At 47.2% G+C, this 24,273-nt stretch overlaps 1 protein-coding gene across 2 annotated transcripts in view; it reads left to right on the plus strand.

Annotated features, from left to right (window-relative positions):
• Positions 1 to 23,823, plus strand: part of HADHB (hydroxyacyl-CoA dehydrogenase trifunctional multienzyme complex subunit beta) — a 679,110-nt gene extending 655,287 nt beyond the window's left edge. For both annotated transcript variants that reach the window (XM_069605580.1, XM_069605579.1), the window contains exon 16: positions 23,317 to 23,823. In XM_069605580.1, coding sequence (XP_069461681.1) covers positions 23,317 to 23,352 — 36 coding nt within the window. In that variant the 3' untranslated portion in view covers positions 23,353 to 23,823. The remainder of the gene's footprint in view (positions 1 to 23,316) is intronic.
• The last annotated feature ends 450 nt before the right edge of the window (positions 23,824 to 24,273 follow it).

Consider the following 24,273-nt stretch of genomic DNA (forward strand, 5'->3'; position numbering starts at 1 on the left):
TGTTTTGTACTGGCCCCAACAAAGTAGCTGACGCCCATATATAATCGATCCGTGACAATGACTGATGGGCATGTGAATAGAACGTTTACCCTTTGGTTCCCCTCGGAGTTTCTTTCCAGGAATCTACCATGTCTAATCGAGTCATACATGCGTGTAGTTATTGCATGGAGCCCCTCTGAGTTGAATTTACTGTCACACTCCTGTCTATCAACAGATCCCATGCTAAATTGAAATCCCCCGTTATTATGATTAGACCCACCACAAAATTTTAAAGTTTGGCCAGCGCCACTCAGAGAAATCCCTCTTGCCCTTTATTAGGAGCGCATAGGACCCCTCGCGTCTTTCTGTCTTTTCCCTGTTTTTGGATTGCACAATATGTGGGTACCCCATGATCCTTAATTTGTGGCTATCCTTCTTACGTATGTGGGTCTCTTGCAGGGTCACAATGTCCGATTTTCCCCGCCTTAAGAACTCTTCTACCGTACATCTTTTAACCGGGTAATTTAAACCCCTAACATTGTGTCAGAAGTTGGCAGCCATGGGGGTTAAGTCCTCTGCACCACTTCTCCACAATTCCAGGTCACACCTCCTCCCTCAGGACCTGGGTCATAATGTACCTATTTGCACTCACGCGTGAGTAGATCTGTCCGTTGTTTGCCGGGGACACTCTAGGCCGCCTTCTTCAACGATGGCTCTTACTCTCCTCCGTTCCCATTGTTTGATCTTTACAGTCTCTCGTGGCGACCTTGAGTCTTGTTGCACACCTCCTTCCTCCTAAATTTTCATGATCCAAAGTCTTTGTTCATAGGAGGTACTGCAGTGCTGGCATCCCTCCCATAAAAACAATCCAAATGGAAACGTCCATCTGTACTGAACTTGAGCCTGCAACAAAGCCTTAACCACCGGCCCCATCGTTCTCCTCTTCACCAATGTGGATTGTGCTAAATCTTGAAATAATTGTATTTCAACACCATTTACTTTCATGGGACATGCCTTTCTATCCTTCTGTAGAATTGGCTCCTTTTTTTTTGTCCATATCATTGGAGAGCTGTTACATCGCAAGATCTGCCACCTGGTTCTGCTTTTCTAGGGCACCACCCAATGAATACGATCCAGGGGTACTTCTCCCTCCAGCTCCAGCAGATCGGCAAACACCTGTTGCTTTGTGTCTTTTAAGTCTCAGTCCTCCACTTCTTCAGGCAGCCCTTTTACACTAATATTGTATCTCCTTGAGCGATTTTCGAGATCTTCAGTCTGCATATCTAGGTTTTGTGTAGCCATTGCAAGTTGGTCAGTTAATGCATCCATCTTAAGTGTGTTCTCAGCCAGCTCTTGAATGACATCTTCCGTGTTATCAAATCTCTCCCCTACTTCAATGATGTCCCCTTTCACCTCTTGCAAGGATTGTGCTAGCTTTGTTCTAATCGGACTCAGCTGTGACTGTAGAGTTTCTGTAATCTGATAGCTGAACTCTTTGAAGCATTGTTGAAACATTTCTTTGTTTACTGCTTGCCCAGTTGTCCAAATTGTCGACCCTCCCAAACACTCCTGCTCCTGGGGAGTCTGTCCTTCACCCAGCACCATCTCCCCTTCCTTCTGTAACGCCCCATCTTGCTGTTTCATTGTCAATATAGGAGTAGGGGTCCCCTCCTTGGGTTCCTTAAGCTTGTTCCTAGACATCTATAAATGTAACAGGGGGATATCCTTGTCCCAATTGTTTTCCAGGCTGCCGAGGTGTGCCTTGTTCCTTATTCCTGTGTTTCACTGCGCCTGGAATCTTTCATAGGGCTGAGGCCACCACCCCACTCTCTTAGAATCGGGGTCCACCAATACCCCTCCATGTGCAGTACTGCATAATCCCCTTCCCTCACTCTGCTGACTGGGGTGTGTCCCCTCTCAGTCCCACTCTGCCTTGGTCTTCGGATTCCACCTCTTTCAAAATTCCCTTCTATTGTTTGTAGCGCTGTCGCAGTTTGCAGACTACTGCACGTTTATTCCCCCTCCGCAGTGACCTTAGAATGTCTGACCTGCGGCATTCTCCGGTCCGCTCAGGTGATCTTCTCAACAAGTACAATATATTCAATGTCACAAAGATGGCTTCTCTCACCAGGGCTATTCGCATGACCTTCTCCACAGGACCCTTATATTGAATTCACACCTTCAATGTCCTTGCGTTCCTTTCGGGTTCCCTTCGCCAAGCTTTAACTTGTTCACTTTCAGCTTTCAATATAAAACACGGTCTACTGTTCTTAATAGGCCTATCAGGGTTCCCTTCCCCAAGCTCAGGCCTCTTCCAACGTTCAGAATACAAAACAGTCTGTTGGTCAGGATGAGCCTTATTCTTATGAACAATTTTTCCTGCATATCATCCTCTTATGTGTCAGAGGCTTTCGAGAATGCTCGGCTCTTTGCTTTTTCTTCAGCCTGACCACTCTGACCATTTGCCCCTCTCTTGATTCTTTACTTTCACTTCCTTTTTGCACTTTTTTTCGCTTCAGTTGCTTCCAGCACCCCTTTTTGGGATTCCTTCCCCTTTTTCGTGCACTATCTTTTATTCTTTATCTTGGCTGTGCCTCTTGCACACTTCTTTCATGCTTTTGTGCACTCTTGCACTAGTTTCCTTATTTTCGGGTCCCTGGCCCCCCTTTTTATACTGTCCTTTCCTGCCTCTTGCACCTTTTCCACAGGCTTCGGGCCTCGTTCATTCATATTGTTTCATTGTTAAACACACATGCACACGCGCATGTGGCGCTTACGCTGTTACTGTATATGTATTGCACTCTTCACAACCAAGCTCTGCAAATGCATCCCGAATCACCGGGCTGACTTCTGCGCTGCCGCCTAACAGCGGCTCTTCGTTCCGAGTTCAGGGTTTCGCCACCTGCCCCTCGGACACTCATGCGCTGTCTCCCCGGCCATGGGGAACGTGCACTGACATTCATGGGCATTAGCACGCCTCTTGGTTCCCATGCACAGACCCTTCTTGGCTCTCTGGGGACACGGCTCCTTCGCCACGCACGTGCCCTTTCTCACAGCCGTTCCTCTGCGTCTCGGTGTCCCGGTCTCTGGCCTCTAGTCCTGGCCAACTCTGGCATCTCGTCTCTCCTCCTGACTTGCTCTGCACCTTGCTCTCCTACTTGTCAGACCGCACCTTTTATAGTGAAAAGACCAGTCAAGTAGAGTCTGGTGTGAATGGTTACTATTGAATGCCTGACCCTGCCTTACTCTATTAGTGGGACAAGTTGGGTTATTTCTATGGTAGGTTTCACTTACTTTCCCCCATGTTATTCTTATGGGTAATCTTTACTGATCTTAGTTGCCTCCTCGTCTCAGTAGTTGTTGGAAATGGGGAGGGAGAGTTGGGGTGAGATTGAAAATATTTGTTTGGAATAATTATAGGATGCATGACGGAGGAAAGGCACTTAAGTTGTTTCCTACTCCTGGTCCCCTGCCATAAAGGTACTGATCTTGAAGGCCTCCCCTTTGGTTGGAAGGTGGTGAGATAAATAAGTGTTAGGTTTAAAGTCATATTGTTTCCTCTGACCCTGGCTGCTTTGATTCTAGCACGGTATTCCCGCCTCTCTTGGATCAGGGACAATGGGACCTGCATATCACATAACGGCTTCAGGGACTACTTTCTCCTTGCCTATTATCCTGTTGGGATACCACTTCTCACCTGGGGTATTTCCATGATCACAAACTCCGGACTCCCCTACCCAGCAGAAACTTGTGCAATTCCCTTAGGGACCACTGAAAAAAGTTTAAGACTACAGATGTTAGCAGTAAACCCAATTGGTAGCAGTCTGTACCACCCAGATTTACCTGTTATCTGTGGCTGAGCAGCCAGACTTCTCTCAAGAAGAGTTAGGCAGTATATAGAGTATCCACAATAAGGCTCAAAATACAGTAGTACAAGCAAACACTGACCAGAGCTTTGGTATAAAAGTATGTAATTATTTAAAAACACACTTTTAAAAATACACTGGCACTAATATGTCAAGCAAGTTCAAACACAGTCACTAGAAATATATACACCTCCCTAATTATTTGACAAGTCTAGGTTAGTACACCACTTATTTAGCAAAACAGAGGTGAGCGCCTAACCATAGATGGCACTCCAATAATGATTTTAAAAGGGAGAGAAAAGGCAGAAATAGGAAAACGCACAATACCAACACTTTTAAAGAACCACAGCAAGTTAGAAAAGGCAGGGTCTACTGTAGAGCAAAAAGTTCATAGGCCAGGCCCACTCTTGGAGAGAGCAAGGCGGGATGTGCCCAAGATCACATAGTTGAAGTACACTTTAAAAGTCTTTGCAGATAGTTCAAAAAGGAGTTGGATCAGTTCAGAAAAGTTAGTTAACAGGTCCGAGGTCACCCCAGGATAGAGAGTCAAGGATTTACGGGACACCTTGGACAGTCTGTTGCAAGGGAGACCAGGCGGGACACAGTACCTGAAATGGTGAGAAAGCTCCAGCAGGGGCAGTTGTTCCTGGCAGCGGGTGCAAGTCTGTGCTTCGTCCAGGGGAAGATCTCGACGTGGAGGAAAGCTGGAGGTCGTTGCACTGCCAGGGAAGAAACCAGCCGCGGAGTTTCCTGGTTAACTGCTGAAAGCAAGCGTCCCCAAACAGCACGATCCTCCCCGCAATGAGAGACAATGAAGGACTCTCCCAAAATGGGAATAAGGCCAAGACAGAGTGCGGGTGAGCGTAAATGGGAGTTTATCAATCAGAATTGGGCATGCAAAGAACTCTGCAATCTCCGAGAGCGCTCTGTCTGACAATCGCAAAGACAGGCGTATATATTTACAAAAAACGTCATCAAAACCTACATACTATAGGGGGCACAAGTTCATTGGGATTGGGTGGCGACGACTAGCTATAGGTGCTGCTGCGGCGTGGTTGGTCTTGGCTGGAGGACGTCACTGGTCACCCTCGTGGGTTGGGCTGGGCCTGGCAGGTCGGCTTGAGTTCATCCGGGCGGTGTTGGTGTGCCAAGGCGGCTTGTGGCAGAGACGAATGCCTTTCCTGACTTACTTGCCCTCAGCCATGCACACCGCAGTCATTCAGTCATTTACAGTGTTATTCTCTTTAGTAAATCTTCCAATAGGTTATGTTATAGGTTAATGCAACACAGGAGGAATGCACCTTGTGAGGGGTCTGGAGGTAATACATCGAGGCCTGGTTACCCGTGTCCTGTTGACCGGGGCCATAGGTCGAGGGGCTAAGCTTCGGGGCCTGGGACGGGTGGTACAGGTCTTTCTGTCTTGTTAGAAGTTGTTATGGATGTTCCGCTGTGTGTTGTCAAAGTGTTGGGTGTCCTGATTGCACTGGGCCATAAGTCTGAGACGGTCCGGTGGGTTGTGGGGTTTACGAGGGGGGGCGCGTGAGTTTAGACAAAGGTTTACTGCTGTGCTGTAAATAATGCAGGTGGCTGGTCGCGGCCTTGGGTGCTGCAGTGGGGCTACAAATCTTTGAAGCGGCTCCAGTCCGGTCGGGGGAGGTGGGATAGCGCAGAGCGGGCCTCTGTTCTCATGTCTTGGCAGCCTTCGCAGGGTGGGAGGGGGAAATGGCCTTGTACGCATTCACAAAGGTATCTCCCTCGTGTGTTGCTGAATGTAGGTAAAGACATCACAAACATTTGAACACTTTCTATAATACTTATTCAAAATCGCTTCAAAACATGCATTTAAACTTTGCTGGATGTGTCTCGATTATACCCGGTCCGAGCATCATAGTTGCACATTATATTCTAACAGCTACAGTATTTTAGTTGCATGCATATACATTCGCAGTAAATGAGGTAGTAGTTGGGTCGGTGGAGTACATGGAGAACGACCCGCCACTGTACGTGACGGTGGTGGCACATAAGGGGCTTAGACATACACACATAAGTGCATTCTCGCGCATCCTTTACATGAGTTCATAGTATAGTTGCATTCGCTTTCTCGTGTACTCTAGCAGCATTAGCTTAGTTATGGCGCAAAACAATGGGAGGTAGGCTGCCCAGTGATACACGCAACAACCACATCCCTGGAGCGTTCCTTTATTATTAGCATCCACCTGTAATGGTGTGAGCTCGCCATTGCTTATATCATGGAAGCATGCTCTCTCATTTTAATACATTCTACAGGCGTTTGTAATATAAGAGATTTTGTGGAAGAAGCATACTTTGCAAGTGGTCTTGATATTACTATATACATATATATTAAGACTGTCTGCCATCAGATGACCATTTTACCGTTCTTCTCATTGTTCAGGCCTGCTGGCCGGGTCATGCTGATAGTGATAGTACACTGCGGGAGGTGAACTGTTACAATGTTAGCGTATTGCGCTAGCTCATGTCCGTCTTGTTCGTGGGAACGTGCTCGCAGCGGATCTGCCAGGGTGCTGCGGCAACAGGGATGAGACTCTCCGAGGGTGGGGGCCGCGCTACAGTGCGCTGAGCTCACACCATCTTTACCAGACAAAAAAATGGTTTCTGGGCCTAGCTAAATTTGTATGGGCAATTAATACGTGTGGGCAATGTCTCCAGCGGGTGAGCCCTCCACCACCTGGGCCCGGGTGGCACGAGGGAACGCCCAATGAGCCATAGCCCTCACCTGGGGAGAAAACGCAGGCGAGAGGGGTCTCCTGGACCAGTCCTCCCCTACATTTCCCCCTTTCGTTACTTAAGTAACAAATTCTTTAGCTCTTCTATCCTCCTACATTCTGCTTCGTCCATAACCGCCTCATCCCATGCAGGAGTTCCTTTGATAGGCATCCATGCTCTGCACACCCCCCTTAAGCTCTCACCTCTCCTGGCGTATTCATCTGGAGTACACGTGAGATATATACACCCACCATCTCCCTCCAAATCTACCCAAACTTCCTCGTACCATTCTAGTATGCGGGGCTCTTTGATGGTGGTGTGCCACAGCTTATCTACAATATCCTTGTCGTGGTACATGGGCACCAATTGGTACCTGGGTGTGTTATCTATCCCTGTTTGTATTTGTGCTTCTTGCATTGCTTTTATTGTACCGTGTGAGTTGCCCATTGTCACCATCATCATTGCACCATTTGGTACTGCGTTAGCACAGACTCGAAGACCCACCTGGCACAGGCAGAAAATCAAAAGGAGGAACACCACAGCTGGCATCAAAAATTTCAGTTGTTCCAAGCCATATGGGGACCCAAGAGAAGAGGTTATCAAACCATGTACTATCTTCTGCTCCGCCCTCCATCTTCATTTTTTCTCCTAGGTTGTGGACTGCTTCGATCACATGGGACAGGGAGCCGTTCTCTGCGTCTTCAGAAGGTAAGAAAGTGCAGCAGGCACTTCCTATTTTTCGGCAAACACCGCCGTCCATCGCCGTCAACAGGTCCAGGACATACCTGTTTTGCATGGTCATCAGTCGCAAAGCTTGTAGTTCGACCTTTATTATGTTAAATCCTTCTTCAGTGTCGTTTGCCAGCTGAATCAATTCCCAACGGGTTATCTGGAGCCATTTTGCGTTTGCCCTTGCTTGGACACTTGATACGAGTGAGGCAAAAAATGTTTCTGCTGAGCTGAATAGTCGATATTTGTCTGGGATCTGAGCCAATAGTTTTGATGATGCCTGTGAGATGTAATTTGATGCTCGTCTGTGACGGGTTAGCACCTCTCCCTTGTTTCCAGAAGACAGGACATACATTTGTGATTCTGCAGTTGGTTGGGCCACACTCTGTTGTGTGCGTTCCTGTGTCCTTTTGCTTCCATCGATGTGGCTTTCTCGTATCACCATTAGAGCTGAGTGCAGAGTGGCCATTGAGCAGCTGCCACTCCACGACGGGGGGAGGTGTAGGTATGCCTGGTTGCCACATACCCAGTACGTGTCCATAAGGGCCGCAGTCCCTTTTCTTAGATCTGGGATGGTGAGGGTTTTGTTGCACTTCTTGTTCGTCCCCATGGACGTTCTCCCCTCTCCTTCGAAACATAGTTCATAGTCTATTTCACTCTGCAGCTTGAAAGGCTTTTCGATGGGCGTAACCCAGGTTAGTTTTGATATGTGTTCCTTCCATACGGGTGTGCACGTTTCTTCTATCCATTGCAACTTCACCGGTGCCACACCCCTCAGTGCTTCAGCTTTACACATTACTTCTTCGTCCTTCCACTTGTTGTCAGAAAAAAGTGTCCCTCCAATTACAAAAAACGGTTCTTTCAGACATACAACCCCTGATGGTTTTGGGTAGCACGTTTTCTCGTTCTGTAGCATTTGAAAAGTCACTTCATGTGCCTGGAAGGTGTTCTTAATTCTGCATAACGTAAGATGAAGGAGACATTGGGCGTCTATAATTGGCAACTCTTTGGGTAACAGTACTTTGGGTGTACCTGATGCGTGAGGAATAAGGGAGCAGACATAACAGCTCTCGTTTGTTGTTTGTTTAGCTGTGGCACTCATATCTGCATACCACTTATTTGTTTGGTGGGGGTGTCGTGGGTCTTCCATTTTATCTAGACCTAGCCCATAGTACTCATCATACTTCCCCCTCCCTGCTTCCCTCTTTCGTCTGTTATTCTTGTTCCTTTGGCGCTTCCCAACTTCCTGAATGAAGGGCAAGACAGACCCCCCTGTCTCATTCCCGCCCCCCTTCACCCAGTCATCATATAATATTTCATGTGTTGCTTTCATTCTTTGATTGTCTATGGGCATGGGGGCAGGTTGGCTGGTGGGGGTATTATACAACCAGGATATAGCAGAGGGGTTTCGGTCGTTTAAGCTGTGAGCATTGTAATTAGACATCTCAGGTGGGGACAGTGTGTTATTTTGCCTTTTACCCTTTGGCCCTCCATCTTGTGAGATGACAACATTGGATGGCGTAGTATAGTAGCCCCACACAAGTTTAGTTCCGTCCCATACCAAAAAATCACCTTCCCTTGTAGTGGCATTAACACTTGCAGTTGTATTGGTCCCAGTAGTTGTGTTGTTCCCTCCCCCCTCGTTCATCTCGATAGAGATGAACGCTATGAACCAGTATGTAACTAGACCAAACATTAATGTAAAAAACAATATAATGCACGCAGATAGTCCACATTCATACGAATATATGCATTTCTCAGTTAACCACTCTCTAATTCTAGTAAATCTATCCGTTGCAGGCTGCCCGTTAGATGCCATGGAAGCTCCTGTTTAAGATATAAAAGTGCATTGAGTGCATACATGTAAACATTTTGCTAGCACTGTCAGTGCCAATATACATGTGACGGGAATGGAAGCGGGTGGGGATACGGGGAGGGGTATTCACAGACAAGGGTGTATACAAGCTCATAACTTGGCATTCCATTTAATATATATATATATATACACACTCAACAAGATGAAAGGTAAAAAAAATTCCTTTTTTTTTTTTTTTTTTTGCATCTTTATCAGTTGTGCATTTCTTCAAATTCAGTACCAACACATAAGTTCATATTCAGTCATTCTGCTCAGTTGCAGCGTTTGCTGTTGTCTGTGCCTCCTCATCTACCTCCTCTTGTACGTTGCTATATGCCTTCCGTACATCGGTCAAGTGCACCCAGTACCTCAACCCTTTGACCTTTACTGCCGTGGGCGTGCAAAATATTACTTCGTATGGGCCATGGAATCGTGGTGCATTCCACCGACGCACAAAGCTTCTGACATAAATCCATTTGCCTGGCATTAGCTGTAGCTGTTGCCCTGGCTCTGTGACAGGGCCTGTTACATTTCCCTCTTCTCTAGTGAAGGGTGGGGACAGTTGCTTTGCTATTACGCGCGCTGCCCTTGTCAATTTCTTTAAATAATCTGTGAACTCATCTCCCAATATCGCGGCGCTTCTGTGAGCGTCTGAGTGTTCACGCAGTGGTGAATGTGTTGTGTTCATCCGTCTCCCAGTCACGATCTCGTGCGGGGACAAATGGTGGTCTTTGCTTGGCTGGTTTCTTAATTCAAATAGCGCAAGGGGTAGGCAGTAAATCCAATTCTTCTTTAATGAGAAGCATAGTTTTGATAACCTGCCCTTCAACAGTCCGTTCATCTTTTCCACTACGCCATTACTTTGAGGATGATAAATCGAGCATAATTTGTTTTATTCCCAGTAATGTAGTCACTTCCTTAAAAAGCTCATTCACAAAATGAGTGCCATTGTCTGAGCGGATCACGTCACAAATTCCCCAGCGCGGGAATACTTCCCTTACTAGGAACTTGGCGGCGCTCTTGGCATCGGGTCGTGCGCAGGGTCCTGCTTCCACCCACCTTGAAAATGGGCACACAACCACAATCATGTACCGTGCGCCATTACACCTTTCCCCCATGTCTGCGTAATCTATATGTAGTTCCTTGAATGGGCCAATGGGTTTAGGAATTGTTCCCCGGAGAGTGCGTAATGTCATTCCTGAATTGTATATTTGGCATGTTGTACATTCCATTGCCAATTGAGACACATGCTCCTGGAGACAGGGCACGAACCATTCTTCCTGTATTTCTGCTGCGATGTGCTGTTTGGTGTTATGTGCAGGGAAGTGTAGCTGTTGAAATGCAATCTCTAGTAGCTGGATTGGCATTACCACCTTCCCCGAGTTATTTTGCCGCCACAGCAGGTCTGTTCCTGACTTGCTGCACCCTCGTTTTGTCCACATTAATTTTTCCTCTGCACTGGCTCCTTCTTGTAATTCTATTATTTGTGGTATGGGCATCATATTATATCCTTCTGGGGGCTCTTCGTTTCTCCTGTTTTTAAGCATGTACTCACCTGTGTCATTTTTCTGAAAATAGGAAGCCTCCTTGGCGGCAGCGTCCGCTGCCGCGTTCCCTAAAGACACGACATCTGTGTTGGACGTATGTGCTTGGCACTTTACTATTGCTACTGCAGTTTGGTTTTGCAGGGCCTCAATTAACTCTTTCAACAATTCAGCATGCTGTACTGGTGTTACGTCTGCCCGCCTAAAGCCCCTACGCCCCCATCTTGCTAGGCCTCCATGTACTGTCGTTGTCATGTAAGCTGAGTCTGTGTATATTGTCACTGCACAACCCTTTGCTGCATGCAGCGCCTCTATGAGCGCAACCAGTTCTGCTGCCTGTGCGGAGTAATGTGATGGGAGGCGGTACTATACCAGTGTTTCATACTCACCGTCTTCTAACCTCACTACTGCCATGCCAACGTGTTTTTCTCCCGTGTCCACGTCAATTGATGCGGACCCATCCACAAAGTACACTGCCCCCTCGCTTAAAGCGTTCTCACATACCACTGTCTCCTCCCCTCTTTCTCCTGTGTAGGTTGCGCAATCGTGGTTCTGCATGTCTTCGAGCGTGCACGCTTCTGTAATGAATGTGGCGGGGTTCACTGTCTTGCATCTCACTATATGGATGTTGGCGCTGGACAATATAATCTCGTAGGCTGTCGCCCGCTGTGTGGTCAGTGTGCTTTTTGATCTTTCTAATATTGCAAATAGTGAATGTTCCACAAACAATGTCACCGGGCAACCCATTACTATGGTAGCACTTTTCTCAATCGCGAACGCGGCTGCAGCGAGTGATTGCTCGCACGCGAAATGGCCCTGCATCACGGCATCTAAAGTACCACTATTGTAAGCCAATGGCTTGTGTCCTAAGGACGTTTTTTGTGTCAGGACTGCTGTCATCAGTGTTTCTTTGCAGTGTGAGAATAGGTAAAACTCGCGTCCATAATCAGGGTTTGCGAGTTCTGGGGCGCTTGAAATCAAATCTTTTAATGTTTGGAAAGAGGAACTCATCTCTTCCGTCCATTCCATCTTCCTGTTCTCCTGTTGGGCCACCTTTAATGCTTGTAATAGGGGCCTGGTGTATGCCGCATAATCTAATATCCATGCTCGGCAGTAATTGCACATTCCCAAAAATTTCTGCATATCTTTTACTGTTGTGGGTTCTCTTACTGATCTTATGGCTTCTACTCTGTCTGGTATTATTCTTTTCCCATCTCTTGAAATCAGCTGTCCTAGGTACAGGACCTCTGTCAGACAGTATTGTAGCTTTCCCTTGTCCACTTTGTACCCCTTGTTGGCCAGCAAAGTCAGTAATGTTATGGAATCTGTTCTGCATTTCTCTTCGTTTTGTGCGCAGACTAGTAAATCGTCTACGTACTGAATAATGGTGCTCTCAACTGATAGGTTTCCTAGGTCTTCATGTAATACGCGATTGAAGATGCTCGGGCTCTCGCAGTAACCCTGTGGTAATCTGCAATGTTCATATCTTTTACCCCCCAGTGTGAAGGCGGTAAGGTATCTACTCTCTTCAGCCAGGGGTATGGAGAAAAATGCGTTTTTCAAATCCACTACCGTGAAATGTGATGCCTCTTTCGGGATGCTGCATAGTATTGATGCCGGGTTAGGGACTAGAGGGAACTCCTTCTGTATTACATCATTGAGGGGGCGTAAGTCCTGTATCATCCTCCAAGACCCCCCTTTTGCTTTTTTGATTGGGTAAATACAAGTGTTACATGGGGAGTTTGAAGGCACTATTATCCCTTGTGCTAGTAGGGCATTTATTGTCTCTTTTATCCCTTCTTCAGCTTCACGAGACAAAGGATACTGTTTAACTCGCGGTAAAATTGCTCCTTGCTTTAGCTTTATTACCACAGGCTGTACTCCATGCAACAGTCCCACATCATGGGGGCCAGTTGTCCATAAGTTGTTTGGTACGAGCCTCATGTCGTCATCAAAAAATGACGGTGGTGCTCCTACCACTGTCATCAATTGGACGGGGGTCTCCCTTGCTTGTATTAAAATGTCACAGGGCATCGCTATCTCCATTACTATCTCACCATCCCCTTCCGTGTCTGAAAAGAGATCCTCATCTGTTACCTCTCGTAGGGCGATGTTGGCGTTTGTGCAGAGCACTGTGCGCCACTCACACCCTTCCTCGTCCACTCCAATCACAGCGATCCTTTTTGCTGACACTTGTACAGCGTGCAAGTCTAATGATACCACGGATCCTGGTGCTGTGTTGGGACACACTATGGGGCGGAAGAGGAACTCCGCCGGAATCCTCCAGTCCATGCTTCTTAGCTCGGGAATTATGAGGGCCAGAGTCTTCAGCCCTTTGATAAACATTTCCTCATTTTGTGGCAGCCCTCGTATTTCCTGCGTGGTTGTGTAGGCTTGCACTACCAACATCGCACGCAAGGGGCATATCCCGGGTGTAGAACACTCTCTCGGTAAATGATATGGTCATGTTGAGTTTACTCAGGAGATCCCTCCCTAGCAAGTTAATTGGGGAATGTTCGTAATACAATAAGGGTGCCTTCACAGTCTTACCCCCCACTGTTACATCCAAAGCTTCTGTGTAAGGAACTTCAACTACAGCCCCAGAGAACCCCTGCGTCTCTAACTTCCTGTTAGATAACGGGAATCGGCCCTCTCTGATACATGATTTCTCCGCTCCCGAATCAACCATGAATATAAACTGCTTGTCTCCTATCTGCGCCCCTACCAATGGTTCCTCTGCTGCATTGTAGGTGGTGGATAGAACTGGACACGCAAGTGTTCTCTGTGGGCTGTCCTATGCGGGGTATCTCGTCGCCCCTCCCTCACTAAAGACATTCCCTGAAACCAGTGACATGCCGCTGTAAGGTGCTGGCACGGGGGCCCCGTTTGCTGTTGTCGCGAAAGGGTTACCTGGCGTGTATTGCATACTGTCATTGTTTTGGGGGTGGTTCTGTGTCCTATACTGGTGTCCCTGTTGCTGGCCCGTGGTACCCTGGCCGGGGTTTCTTAGTTGCTGCTGTCCCATTGGGAGACCATATGGGCTCCCTGGGTGTGGATGGCCATAAGTCTCCTCCTCCTGGAACCCATTGTGTTGTCTACTTCTGCACTCCCTGGAGTAATGTCCCCATCGTCCACAGTTCCAGCAACTCCCCTGGGGGCCCCTGGGACCCTGCCATCCGTTTCCTCCCATTCCCCCGTACCCCTGTCCGCCTCCTCTCCGGCCCCTGTACCCACCTCGTCCCCCTCGAGGGGTCCACTCTTGCCACTGCGGGCTTCCACCTTGCTCCTGCTCAGTCCACTGCCGTTGTGCTGTTCCCGCCCAATTAGTTGCCACCCTTCCTTGGAGTGCTATCAGCCCCTCCTCCTCATCATCTCCCTCTCTACTGTGTGGGAGCGCGGCTACTGCTGCTGCAACCTTCACTAGCTTTGACTGTACTAACTTCGCCTCGTCTGCCAATCTTTTCTGCGCCACCTCCTTCTCCCTCTCCTTGATTCGTTTACAATGGTGTACTATTATGCTTTGAATTTCTGGCCATCCCTTTGCTTCAATACCTGCTATCTTGTCAAGCGCCTTCCGCACTTCCTTTGGGAGCCCTCTCTTTATAATAAAATAAAATAAAGATGTCGATTGATACCAGGGCGTGCCCGTTTCTGCTCTCCACATCTCTTGGACCCGAAAAATGTAATCCATAGTCTCCTCCCCGTCATTCATTGTACACTGCATCACGGACTGTAAGTCCGGTGTATCTGGGAATGTGTTGCGTAAGGCATCCCACACCCTAGCACGCACTGTGTTAAAGGAGGCCCCATCATGGCGGTCACAGTCTAGCGTCACTCCCGGGAAACCGGCCTTAACCCATACCCTTTCAGCCTGATCGCCTACTGCTGATACGAGTAGACTTTTTACATCTCCTATGGCTAGGGGTACCCCAGTAGTATGTTTCTCAAAGGCATATATCCACTTACTTGCCCCCCCTGACAACGGGGGCAATAGCTTTAATAAATTGGCTTTATCCATCTGCGCCCATGGGATATAATTGGGCCTCCCTCCTCCCCTGTGTATCAACGGGAGCTGTAGCTTTCCTTTCGTCGACACCATCCGGGCCCGTTTTGGCTGCTGACGTTCCCAGTGATGCCATTTTCCCCACTCTGTTCCTTAATCGCCCCGTCCAATCATCGTCCAGTGTTCTCATTGAACACGTACCTTCCTCCCGCTCGCTTCCCCCTCCCATCGCCATACTCAACCTGTCGCTTTCTTCTAACTCGTCACTTATATCACACAGCAATTCCTCTCTAATTCCCCCAAGCCTTTCTTCGCTTACAACATCTCCCTCTCTGGGCCCTACTTCTATTATTCGCGTTGGTTCTTCCTCAATTCTGAACAGAATCTCGCCCTTTTTCCACCCCTCTTCGGGCTTTCTATTCTCACCTTGCGCTCTGGACGTACGCCCTGATCTAGTTGCATCTAGTGCTGTTCGTTCGCATGTCTTTTATCCTCGAGAGCTCATCCTTTGCTATCGTCAGTCTTGATTCCAAATCATCTGTGAGCTTCTCTATATCTACCCTTTGTGTGCCTGCCTGGGCTCGCTCCCTCGTGCTTTCATATGGCGGAGGTGCCGTGGGCCGGTGGGGTGTAGTATCTTTCGGGGGAGGTATGTAAGTGGGGTCACTGTACCCCTCTGCGGGCACAGGCTTCTTTATTATCGGGTACAAACTTATTACCTCTACTGGTGGCGCTACACTTGACCCTTCTTTGACATCTCTTTGTATTAGTAGTGGATTGTCTTGTGGTGGACGGGAGATCAGGATTTAATGCTGGTGTCTTAGGCGGTGGTATCTCTTCAAATAACCTCCAAAGATCTAATATTTCCCTCCTATTTTGCAGCTGCTTTCCTTTGTATTTTAGAAAAATACATGTGGCCACCGTATCCAGAACACTTATCAAATGACCCTCCCTCTGGCCAAATCTGAGGTAACCCCTCCCCCTTTAGCTCGGTCACCCATTGGTCGTGATATTTTTTAATCCGCTCCACGTATCCCGGGAGATTCTTACAAATATGTGATAAGGGTGTTTCAGCCCCCATCTCTGTGTCCTCCTAGTGCTGGTGTGTCTCAGTGTGTTTGCAACTACAATGTAAATGTAGTATCAATATTATTCTTTATATATTACCTCACATTCAATGTTGGGTCCCTTTGGGCTCTTCCCTTCCCTGACTGCACAATACAAAACTGGCCGTACACAATCTCTATTCTGTTCTCTTTGAGGGGCACATACAAGAGCAACCCATCCTTTGTTTTGACAATGTCAGACTGGAAATCAAAAAGGTACTCACGCACTTCACTATATTGACGTTATCTGAAGAGGGAAAAAAGTTTTATCCGACCACACTTATCATGACCATTTAATTATATGCATTTATAACCGCTCACACATTCACAACATCAAAATCTCTTCTAGCACATACGAGGTGCACACACCTCTTGGCACCATTCACCATTCAAGCTGCCCTCCCTTTCCTCCCTAGCCGGCTGTCCCTGCTCGTCTTATTTGAATATCTAGATGCGCATATATCTATAGATATTAACCTGTTTTCCCCCCCTTCTAATAGGACTCTTTTTCTCTTACTGTCTCCCTAAGTTTGTGCTAATCACAGTTCTTTAGTCTCCCCCCTACCCTTAAGAAAGGAAAAAAGTAATAGCGGTCACTAATGTACTCTGTGTCCCCTTTTGCTGAACACTTTTATTTTATACTCCTCTTCTTCATATATTCCCAGTACTAGTCAAGATAGCACTATGCGGCGCCGCCTTCCACCCCCTTTCGGAGCTAGGTTCCCGTCACTTTTATCTCTTATTCACCTCTTAATCCTAATGGCCATATGCAAAGAAAAAGCAAGGAAAATTTAAGATGATCCTTAGTAGATCTGCGTACCCCCTCTTCGTTTCCTGTCCTACACTTCACTCCCCGCTCCCCTTAAGATCGCTCGCACTCAGTACTCACGTGCCCGTCTTGAACCGATAGTCTCCGAAACTGGGTCCGTCCAGGCAGTGTCGCCGTCAGCTCAACAGTCAGCCCCGGCTCCGGCGAGCGGTACTCAAAGGGGATTTTTCAACCGGGATCCCGTACCCCCTCTCTATTGAGTGCGCACTTCTTAGTGTACCGGTCGCCGTTGGCGGGCAGCCTCCCGGAGCCGGCTCACCGTGCGTATCCCTTTTCGACCGGAGATTCTCGTGCCAAAAAGAAGACGGTTATAAGGAGTTAGGAAGAAATAAAAATCACGCTATCGGGGTCACCACTGAAAGCAAGCGTCCCCAAACAGCACGATCCTCCCCGCAATGAGAGACAATGAAGGACTCTCCCAAAATGGGAATAAGGCCAAGACAGAGTGCGGGTGAGCGTAAATGGGAGTTTATCAATCAGAATTGGGCATGCAAAGAACTCTGCAATCTCCGAGAGCGCTCTGTCTGACAATCGCAAAGACAGGCGTATATATTTACAAAAAACGTCATCAAAACCTACATACTATAGGGGGCACAAGTTCATTGGGATTGGGTGGCGACGACTAACTATAGGTGCTGCTGCGGCGTGGTTGGTCTTGGCTGGAGGACGTCACTGGTCACCCTCGTGGGTTGGGCTGGGCCTGGCAGGTCGGCTTGAGTTCATCCGGGCGGTGTTGGTGTGCCAAGGCGGCTTGTGGCAGAGACGAATGCCTTTCCTGACTTACTTGCCCTCAGCCATGCACACCGCAGTCATTCAGTCATTTACAGTGTTATTCTCTTTAGTAAATCTTCCAATAGGTTATGTTATAGGTTAATGCAACACAGGAGGAATGCACCTTGTGAGGGGTCTGGAGGTAATACATCGAGGCCTGGTTACCCGTGTCCTGTTGACCGGGGCCATAGGTCGAGGGGCTAAGCTTCGGGGCCTGGGACGGGTGGTACAGGTCTTTCTGTCTTGTTAGAAGTTATGGATGTTCCGCTGTGTGTTGTCAAAGTGTTGGGTGTCCTGATTGCACTGGGCCATAAGTCTGAGACGGTCCGGTGGGTTGTGGGGTTTACGAGGGGGGGCGCGTGAGTTTAGACAAAGGTTTACTGCTGTGCTGTAAATAATGCAGGTGGCTGGTCGCGGCCTTGGGTGCTGCAGTGGGGCTACAAATCTTTGAAGCGGCTCCAGTCCGGTCGGGGGAGGTGGGATAGCGCAGAGCGGGCCTCTGTTCTCATGTCTTGGCAGCCTTCGCAGGGTGGGAGGGGGAAATGGCCTTGTACGCATTCACAAAGGTATCTCCCTCGTGTGTTGCTGAATGTAGGTAAAGACATCACAAACATTTGAACACTTTCTATAATACTTATTCAAAATCGCTTCAAAACATGCATTTAAACTTTGCTGGATGTGTCTCGATTATACCCGGTCCGAGCATCATAGTTGCACATTATATTCTAACAGCTACAGTATTTTAGTTGCATGCATATACATTCGCAGTAAATGAGGTAGTAGTTGGGTCGGTGGAGTACATAGAGAACGACCCGCCACTGTACGTGACGGTGGTGGCACATAAGGGGCTTAGACATACACACATAAGTGCATTCTCGCGCATCCTTTACATGAGTTCATAGTATAGTTGCATTCGCTTTCTCGTGTACTCTAGCAGCATTAGCTTAGTTATGGCGCAAAACAATGGGAGGTAGGCTGCCCAGTGATGCACGCAACAACCAGATCCCTGGAGCATTCCTTTATTATTAGCATCCACCTGTAATGGTGTGAGCTCGCCATTGCTTATATCATGGAAGCATGCTCTCTCATTTTAATACATTCTACAGGCGTTTGTAATATAAGAGATTTTGTGGAAGAAGCATACTTTGCAAGTGGTCTTGATATTACTATATACATATATATTAAGACTGTCTGCCATCAGATGACCATTTTACCGTTCTTCTCATTGTTCAGGCCTGCTGGCCGGGTCATGCTGATAGTGATAGTACACTGCGGGAGGTGAACTGTTACAATGTTAGCGTATTGCGCTAGCTCATGTCCGTCTTGTTCGTGGGAACGTGCTCGCAGCGGATCTGCCAGGGTGCTGCAGCAACAGGGATGAGACTCTCCGAGGGTGGGGGCCGCGCTACAGTGCGCTGAGCTCACACCATCTTTACCAGACAAAAAAATGGTTTCTGGGCCTAGCTAAATTTGTATGGGCAATTAATACGTGTGGGCAATGTCTCCAGCGGGTGAGCCCTCCACCACCTGGGCCCGGGTGGCACGAGGGAACGCCCAATGAGCCATAGCCCTCACCTGGGGAGAAAACGCAGGCGAGAGGGGTCTCCTGGACCAGTCCTCCCCTACACTGCCTAACAGTGATCCTCCCACGCTTCACCACTAGGGCTGGGATCCGAAAGAGAGTTGCCCATGCCACCTGAATAGAGGATTCTTAGGGTCTACATGGGAGAAAACCCATAGAATAACCCTGCAATACATTTAGATATTAGACGTGAGGACAGGCATAGGTTTTGACATAGACAGAATTTTGTTTGGACTTCTGGACGGAGACGTTCCTTAGTTTAATTGGGCAGGGCAATCCCCACCATAGCTATAGGGCAAGTTACATCATCCTAATATTTTAATAAAGGTTTTGAAAACTGTTACATCTGTTGTCTGTCATCTCTTGATACCATGCCTGTCTCACACTAAAGACAAGGTGGTGCAGTAGTTCAGTTCTTACCATTTTTGCTATATTTTTAGTTGGCATATTTACGTTTGGCTACTAACAGTGACTAGTGTATTAAGATGGCCGTGTATACGTTTTTTTGCTGCTTCTTTGGCCATTTTGTTCTTTGGCCTACTTTCAGCCTTCTCGGGTCAGGAATTCCCTTTTTATGATCATGTGCTTGCCCAGGAAAGCAGTGTTTTGTGGGCTACTGCATGCCATCTGTGTATGGGCTCAGGAAGTGACACTGTCTGGTTCCATTTCACATATTGGTGCCAGTATGTCTTGTGTGTATGCTTAAATCGGCCCCAGAGTGGTCCCTGATTGTACCACTGCTGATGTGCTTGTGTGGGGCAGATCTTATTACTTCAGATGAATGGGCACTACAGACAGTGGCTGAAGGATACGGTCTCCCATTTCTGCAGATATCCCCAGACTGTCCCAAAGCAAACAATCTTTGGGAACACGATCCACTCCTTCTACAGGAGATTCTTTCCCTGTTAGAGAAAGGCGCTGTGGAGACTGCACCTATAGCAGAGCAATACCAGGGTTAGTACTCCACCTATTTCCTGGTCCCCAAGAAAGACATGACTGTGACCCATCATGGAACTGAGGGGCACGAACAAGTTCCTCTGGAATGACCAATTCAATATGGTCGCTCTTTTGCAGATCCACCAGGCCCTTCAGTTCCAGGACTGGGTGGTGTCACTCTGTGCTTGGGATGTATAGGCACATGAAAGTAAGCATCCCAAAGATAAAGTACCCGAGGTTCGCCATTGACGGTTCTAACTATCAATTTAGAGTACTCCCTTTCGGCCTCGCCTCCGCCCCGAGGATCTTCACCAAGTTGATAGCAATGCTGGCAGCAAATCTATGGGGTGGGAGGGATTCATATCTTTCCCTACCTATACGATTGGCTGATCAGAACTCGATCTCCCGAGCAGGCTCTGGAACATTTCAACCGCACACGGCCACTCCCTCTTCAAACTGGGTTTCTCCCTCAACTTCAAGAAGTCCCAGATGACACCTTCTTAAAAGCTCAAATTCATTGGAGTGGTGCTGGACTCTTCCTTGGGGAAGGCTTTGCCTCCCCAATTGAATGCTAAACCTATTTTGCAGATGGTAACGAGATTTCAGAACACCCAATACCTTCCGGCATTCAACTTTCTGAGGTTGCTGGGCCTAATGGCACCCTGAATTTCCTGGTGCCAGAAGCCTGCCTAATGAGGTCCCTCAAATCCCAATCGTCTCCGTTATCAGGCAGAATTGACCGGCTTTCTTCAGGTCACACGCATGGTTGCACTGTATCTCCTGTGGTGGGCTTGCAAGGAGAAGATGATGCTATGGAAACCTTTTTTGCAACTTTTGCCATAGATAACTGTAGTCACTGATGCTTCCCTCACGGGATGGAGAGCTTACATAAGTGGTCTGATGAGCAGACTTTGGTACCCATCAGAATCAAGACTATGCATAAACCTCTTAGATCACCTGATAATGACAGGCAACACAGTGGCCATGCATTACCTCAACAAAGGAGGTGGTGTAGGTGTCACTACCATTGTGCAGATGGGCAGTACAGCTCTGGCTTTGGGATCTAAAAAAAAGTGACCTGTCAGCTGTTCACCGGGTAAGAGAATACAACGGCATATGCTGAGAACAGGCAGTGCATGTTCTCCCACAAATGGGAGTTGGCTCAGGAAGTTCTTCTAGAGATCTTCGCCCTTGTGGAATACCAACAAGTGGATCTGTTGGTGCCAGTGTCAACAGGAAGTGACCTGTTGTGATCCTGGGAATTTCCTCAGAGAGGAGCTGTGGGGGACATGTTCGTAGTGAGCTGGGAATTTCCACTTTCGTATACATTTCCACCAGCCCCTGGCATTCCTCATGTCATCATCAGTAGGTTGAGGTTCGGAAACTCCATGCTCCAGATTTGGCCAGGAAGATTTAGTACCTGGACCGTCTAGACGTGTCCATCTGCCCTTCATTCCGTGTTCCCCATGGAGTGGATCTACTCTCGCCAGAGGTAGGCCATCTTCATCCAGGAATCGGAACACAGAACCATCATGCCTGAGAGGCTAAGATGCAAGGATTGGGTCCTCCCTGAAGATATTATGGGGGTGTTGCTGTTGGTTAGAAGACCCGCAACAAAAGTACTATACCACTGCCATTAGAACACGTTTTGTAGTTGGTATAGAGCTAAAGCTATAGATAATTTCCCTTGCAATACACTGAGATTGCTACCATTAAGGGATACTTTATCTGCGTTATCTGTTTTAAACGCACGTGTGAACAAGGCTCTTTCTTTAAGGTGCCTATTGTCCTACAATTCTTGAAAGGACTGGCCAATACTTTCCCACTCGACACTTTTCTAGTCCAGTCCTGGGATCTGAATCTGGTGCTAACGTTTTTAATGGGAGCTCTATTTGAACCTCTCCATTCTTGTTTTCTCAGGTTATTATCCTTGAAAATCACCTTTTAGTAGCCATCAGTTCTGCTTGCCTTCAAGTCTTGTCATGCAAAACATCTTTTACTATATTCTCCAAGAAGAAGATAGTTCTGTGGGTATGTCCCTCCTTCCTTTCCAAGGTGGTGTCTGAATTTCATCTGACACAGTAGATACCCTAGCAGCAATGTATCCGCCTCCTCACCCTTCCAACTATGAAGAGAGTTAACACAGACTTGATGCAAAAGGGCTCTTAGCTTCTACGTTTCTAGGATGTCAATTTTCAGATGAAATGACCAACTATGTATTGGTTCCACTGGCCACAAGGTAGGCAAATCTGTGACAAAACTGTCACGTCGGATCATCCAAAAGATGTCACTGAATATCTAAGGGCACATTCCACCTGGGGAGTGGCAAACACGTTGCCTCCCCGAAGAGGTGTACAAGTGTAGGACATTTGCAGTGCCACAACTTGGTCCTCAATCCCTATGTTCCCAAAGCATTACCGCTTAGACACATTGTTGGGCCAGGATGATCAATTTGGAAGAGTGATTCTGCACAATATTACATGCTAGTCAAAATTGTACAAAGATCCACTTCTCTAACCTCCATCTACAAATGGCAGTCTATCTAAGATGAGGAATCTGTGGGAGGACACAATCCATTAGAAGAACAAATTACTAACCCGGTTATGTTCTTTCTGGTGGATTTTCTTCCCACGCATTCATCGCCCTCCCAGCCTACCCCTATGACTGTGGGTGAATTCTTGTATTACTTCTCTTTCAACGCCCATGCGTGTGATCTATTTCACAAGACAGCTGACCAAAAAGGGGGGGGGGGGGACTAGGAACTGCGGCAACGGGCGCAGTGCATGCTATTTCAACGACCTCCTGTCTCGATGTGGGCGTGCTAACCATCGAGGGACATTGATGTACAGTGCATCCTGCTGTTGGAAAATATTCTGAGACCGCAAAGCAGGATATGAATATATCTAGGATGAGGAATCCATGGGTGGAACATCCATTAGAAAGAACATTACCATGGGTAAGTAATGTGTTTTTTGTGTTTGCATGCCTGGTGTGGTAGAGGGGAATGTTCCAAGAACAGGTGAGGAAACAATCGTGCTCCAGTAGTAAGATTGAGTAGGGGGCTGGCTCGTAACTTGACAAAGGCGTGAGGGTGGCATGACAAACAAGTTTACAGATGGCACAGGTGACACTCCCACAAAAACTGCAAATGAATGTTAATATGCTTCTGGTTTAATATGCTGCCCAAAGGATTCAGTCCTTGTTATACTTTTTTTAAATTATTTTTTTACTTGCTGTTAATGAAATAAAGACAACTCTATATCGTTATTGTTCACTTTAGAGGTTAATTGATATGCTATTGAAAGCAATTTTTGGCTAGAAATTTCAGATTTACTTAAGCACACACCCATAACCATTCTTTTTCATTTCAGGGACATGCGATGATTGTGGAAGCTTACCCCCAATAACCGGATGAATGCAAGGACGTGGATCTGTTCTCACTGCTGACAATTGAATGCACTAATACATTTTTTTAAAGAAATGCCCATCTCCTTTGCTAAAAGGGCATTTTCTTTGTAAATAGCTGTAGTTGCCTTGTCCACTGTTCTGAAATTAATACTTTTTACTGTTGTGTTTCATAGAACAGGGGGCTCTACCATGGAGTTCTTAACCAAAGCCTTACAAAGTCAAGTGGTTCATTTTAAATTACAGGCTTAAGTTGTCATTTGAAGGAATTACAGTGTAAGGCACCACTTCAGATTGATTGTCTTCAGATTCAAACCTTAAGCTGATGTTTAGGTTTGCCTGTGGTTTGTCTGTTCCATGTTATGCCCTACACTGTGTTTGGTCACAGGAACCTTTTCTGATGAACTGTCCTGCAGAAGACAAATGTTGGGCAAGTCTTTGTCCCAGTTTCAATAAAGGATCAGATTTTTGAAGCCTGTATATATTTTTGAGTGGTGAAAAATGTGTTATTTATGTCTTATGCTTGTTGAGGACTGCAAGACTGGAGCTACAAGATATCCTTCCCTTCTTTGAGAACCCCTACCAAATCACAAATATAGAACTTCAAAGATAGTCCATTGCTTAGCAAGGTTTTTGATCTGTCTCCCTGTAGCAAAGCCCCTCTTAGGGACCTGTTGCCTCCAGTTCCTAGTGTGTCCCTCTTTCTGTTCAGCCATCCTGAGGAATAGATAACCTGTATGGTTGTTGAAAGAGAAGTAATAATATAAATGCACCCATATGGGCAATGAGTCCTCCATGGGAGGAACATCCATCGGAACAATACCAGGAGTAAGTAATTTTCTCTTCTAATGGAATGTGCGCTCCCTCAGATTCCTCATCTTAGCTAGACTCCCATTAGTAGATGAGTGAAAGTGGATTGGAAT

This window comes from Ambystoma mexicanum, chromosome 4p (assembly GCF_040938575.1).
Source record: "Ambystoma mexicanum isolate Mex_15411 chromosome 4p, UKY_AmexF1_1, whole genome shotgun sequence".
Taxonomy (NCBI): domain Eukaryota; kingdom Metazoa; phylum Chordata; class Amphibia; order Caudata; family Ambystomatidae; genus Ambystoma; species Ambystoma mexicanum.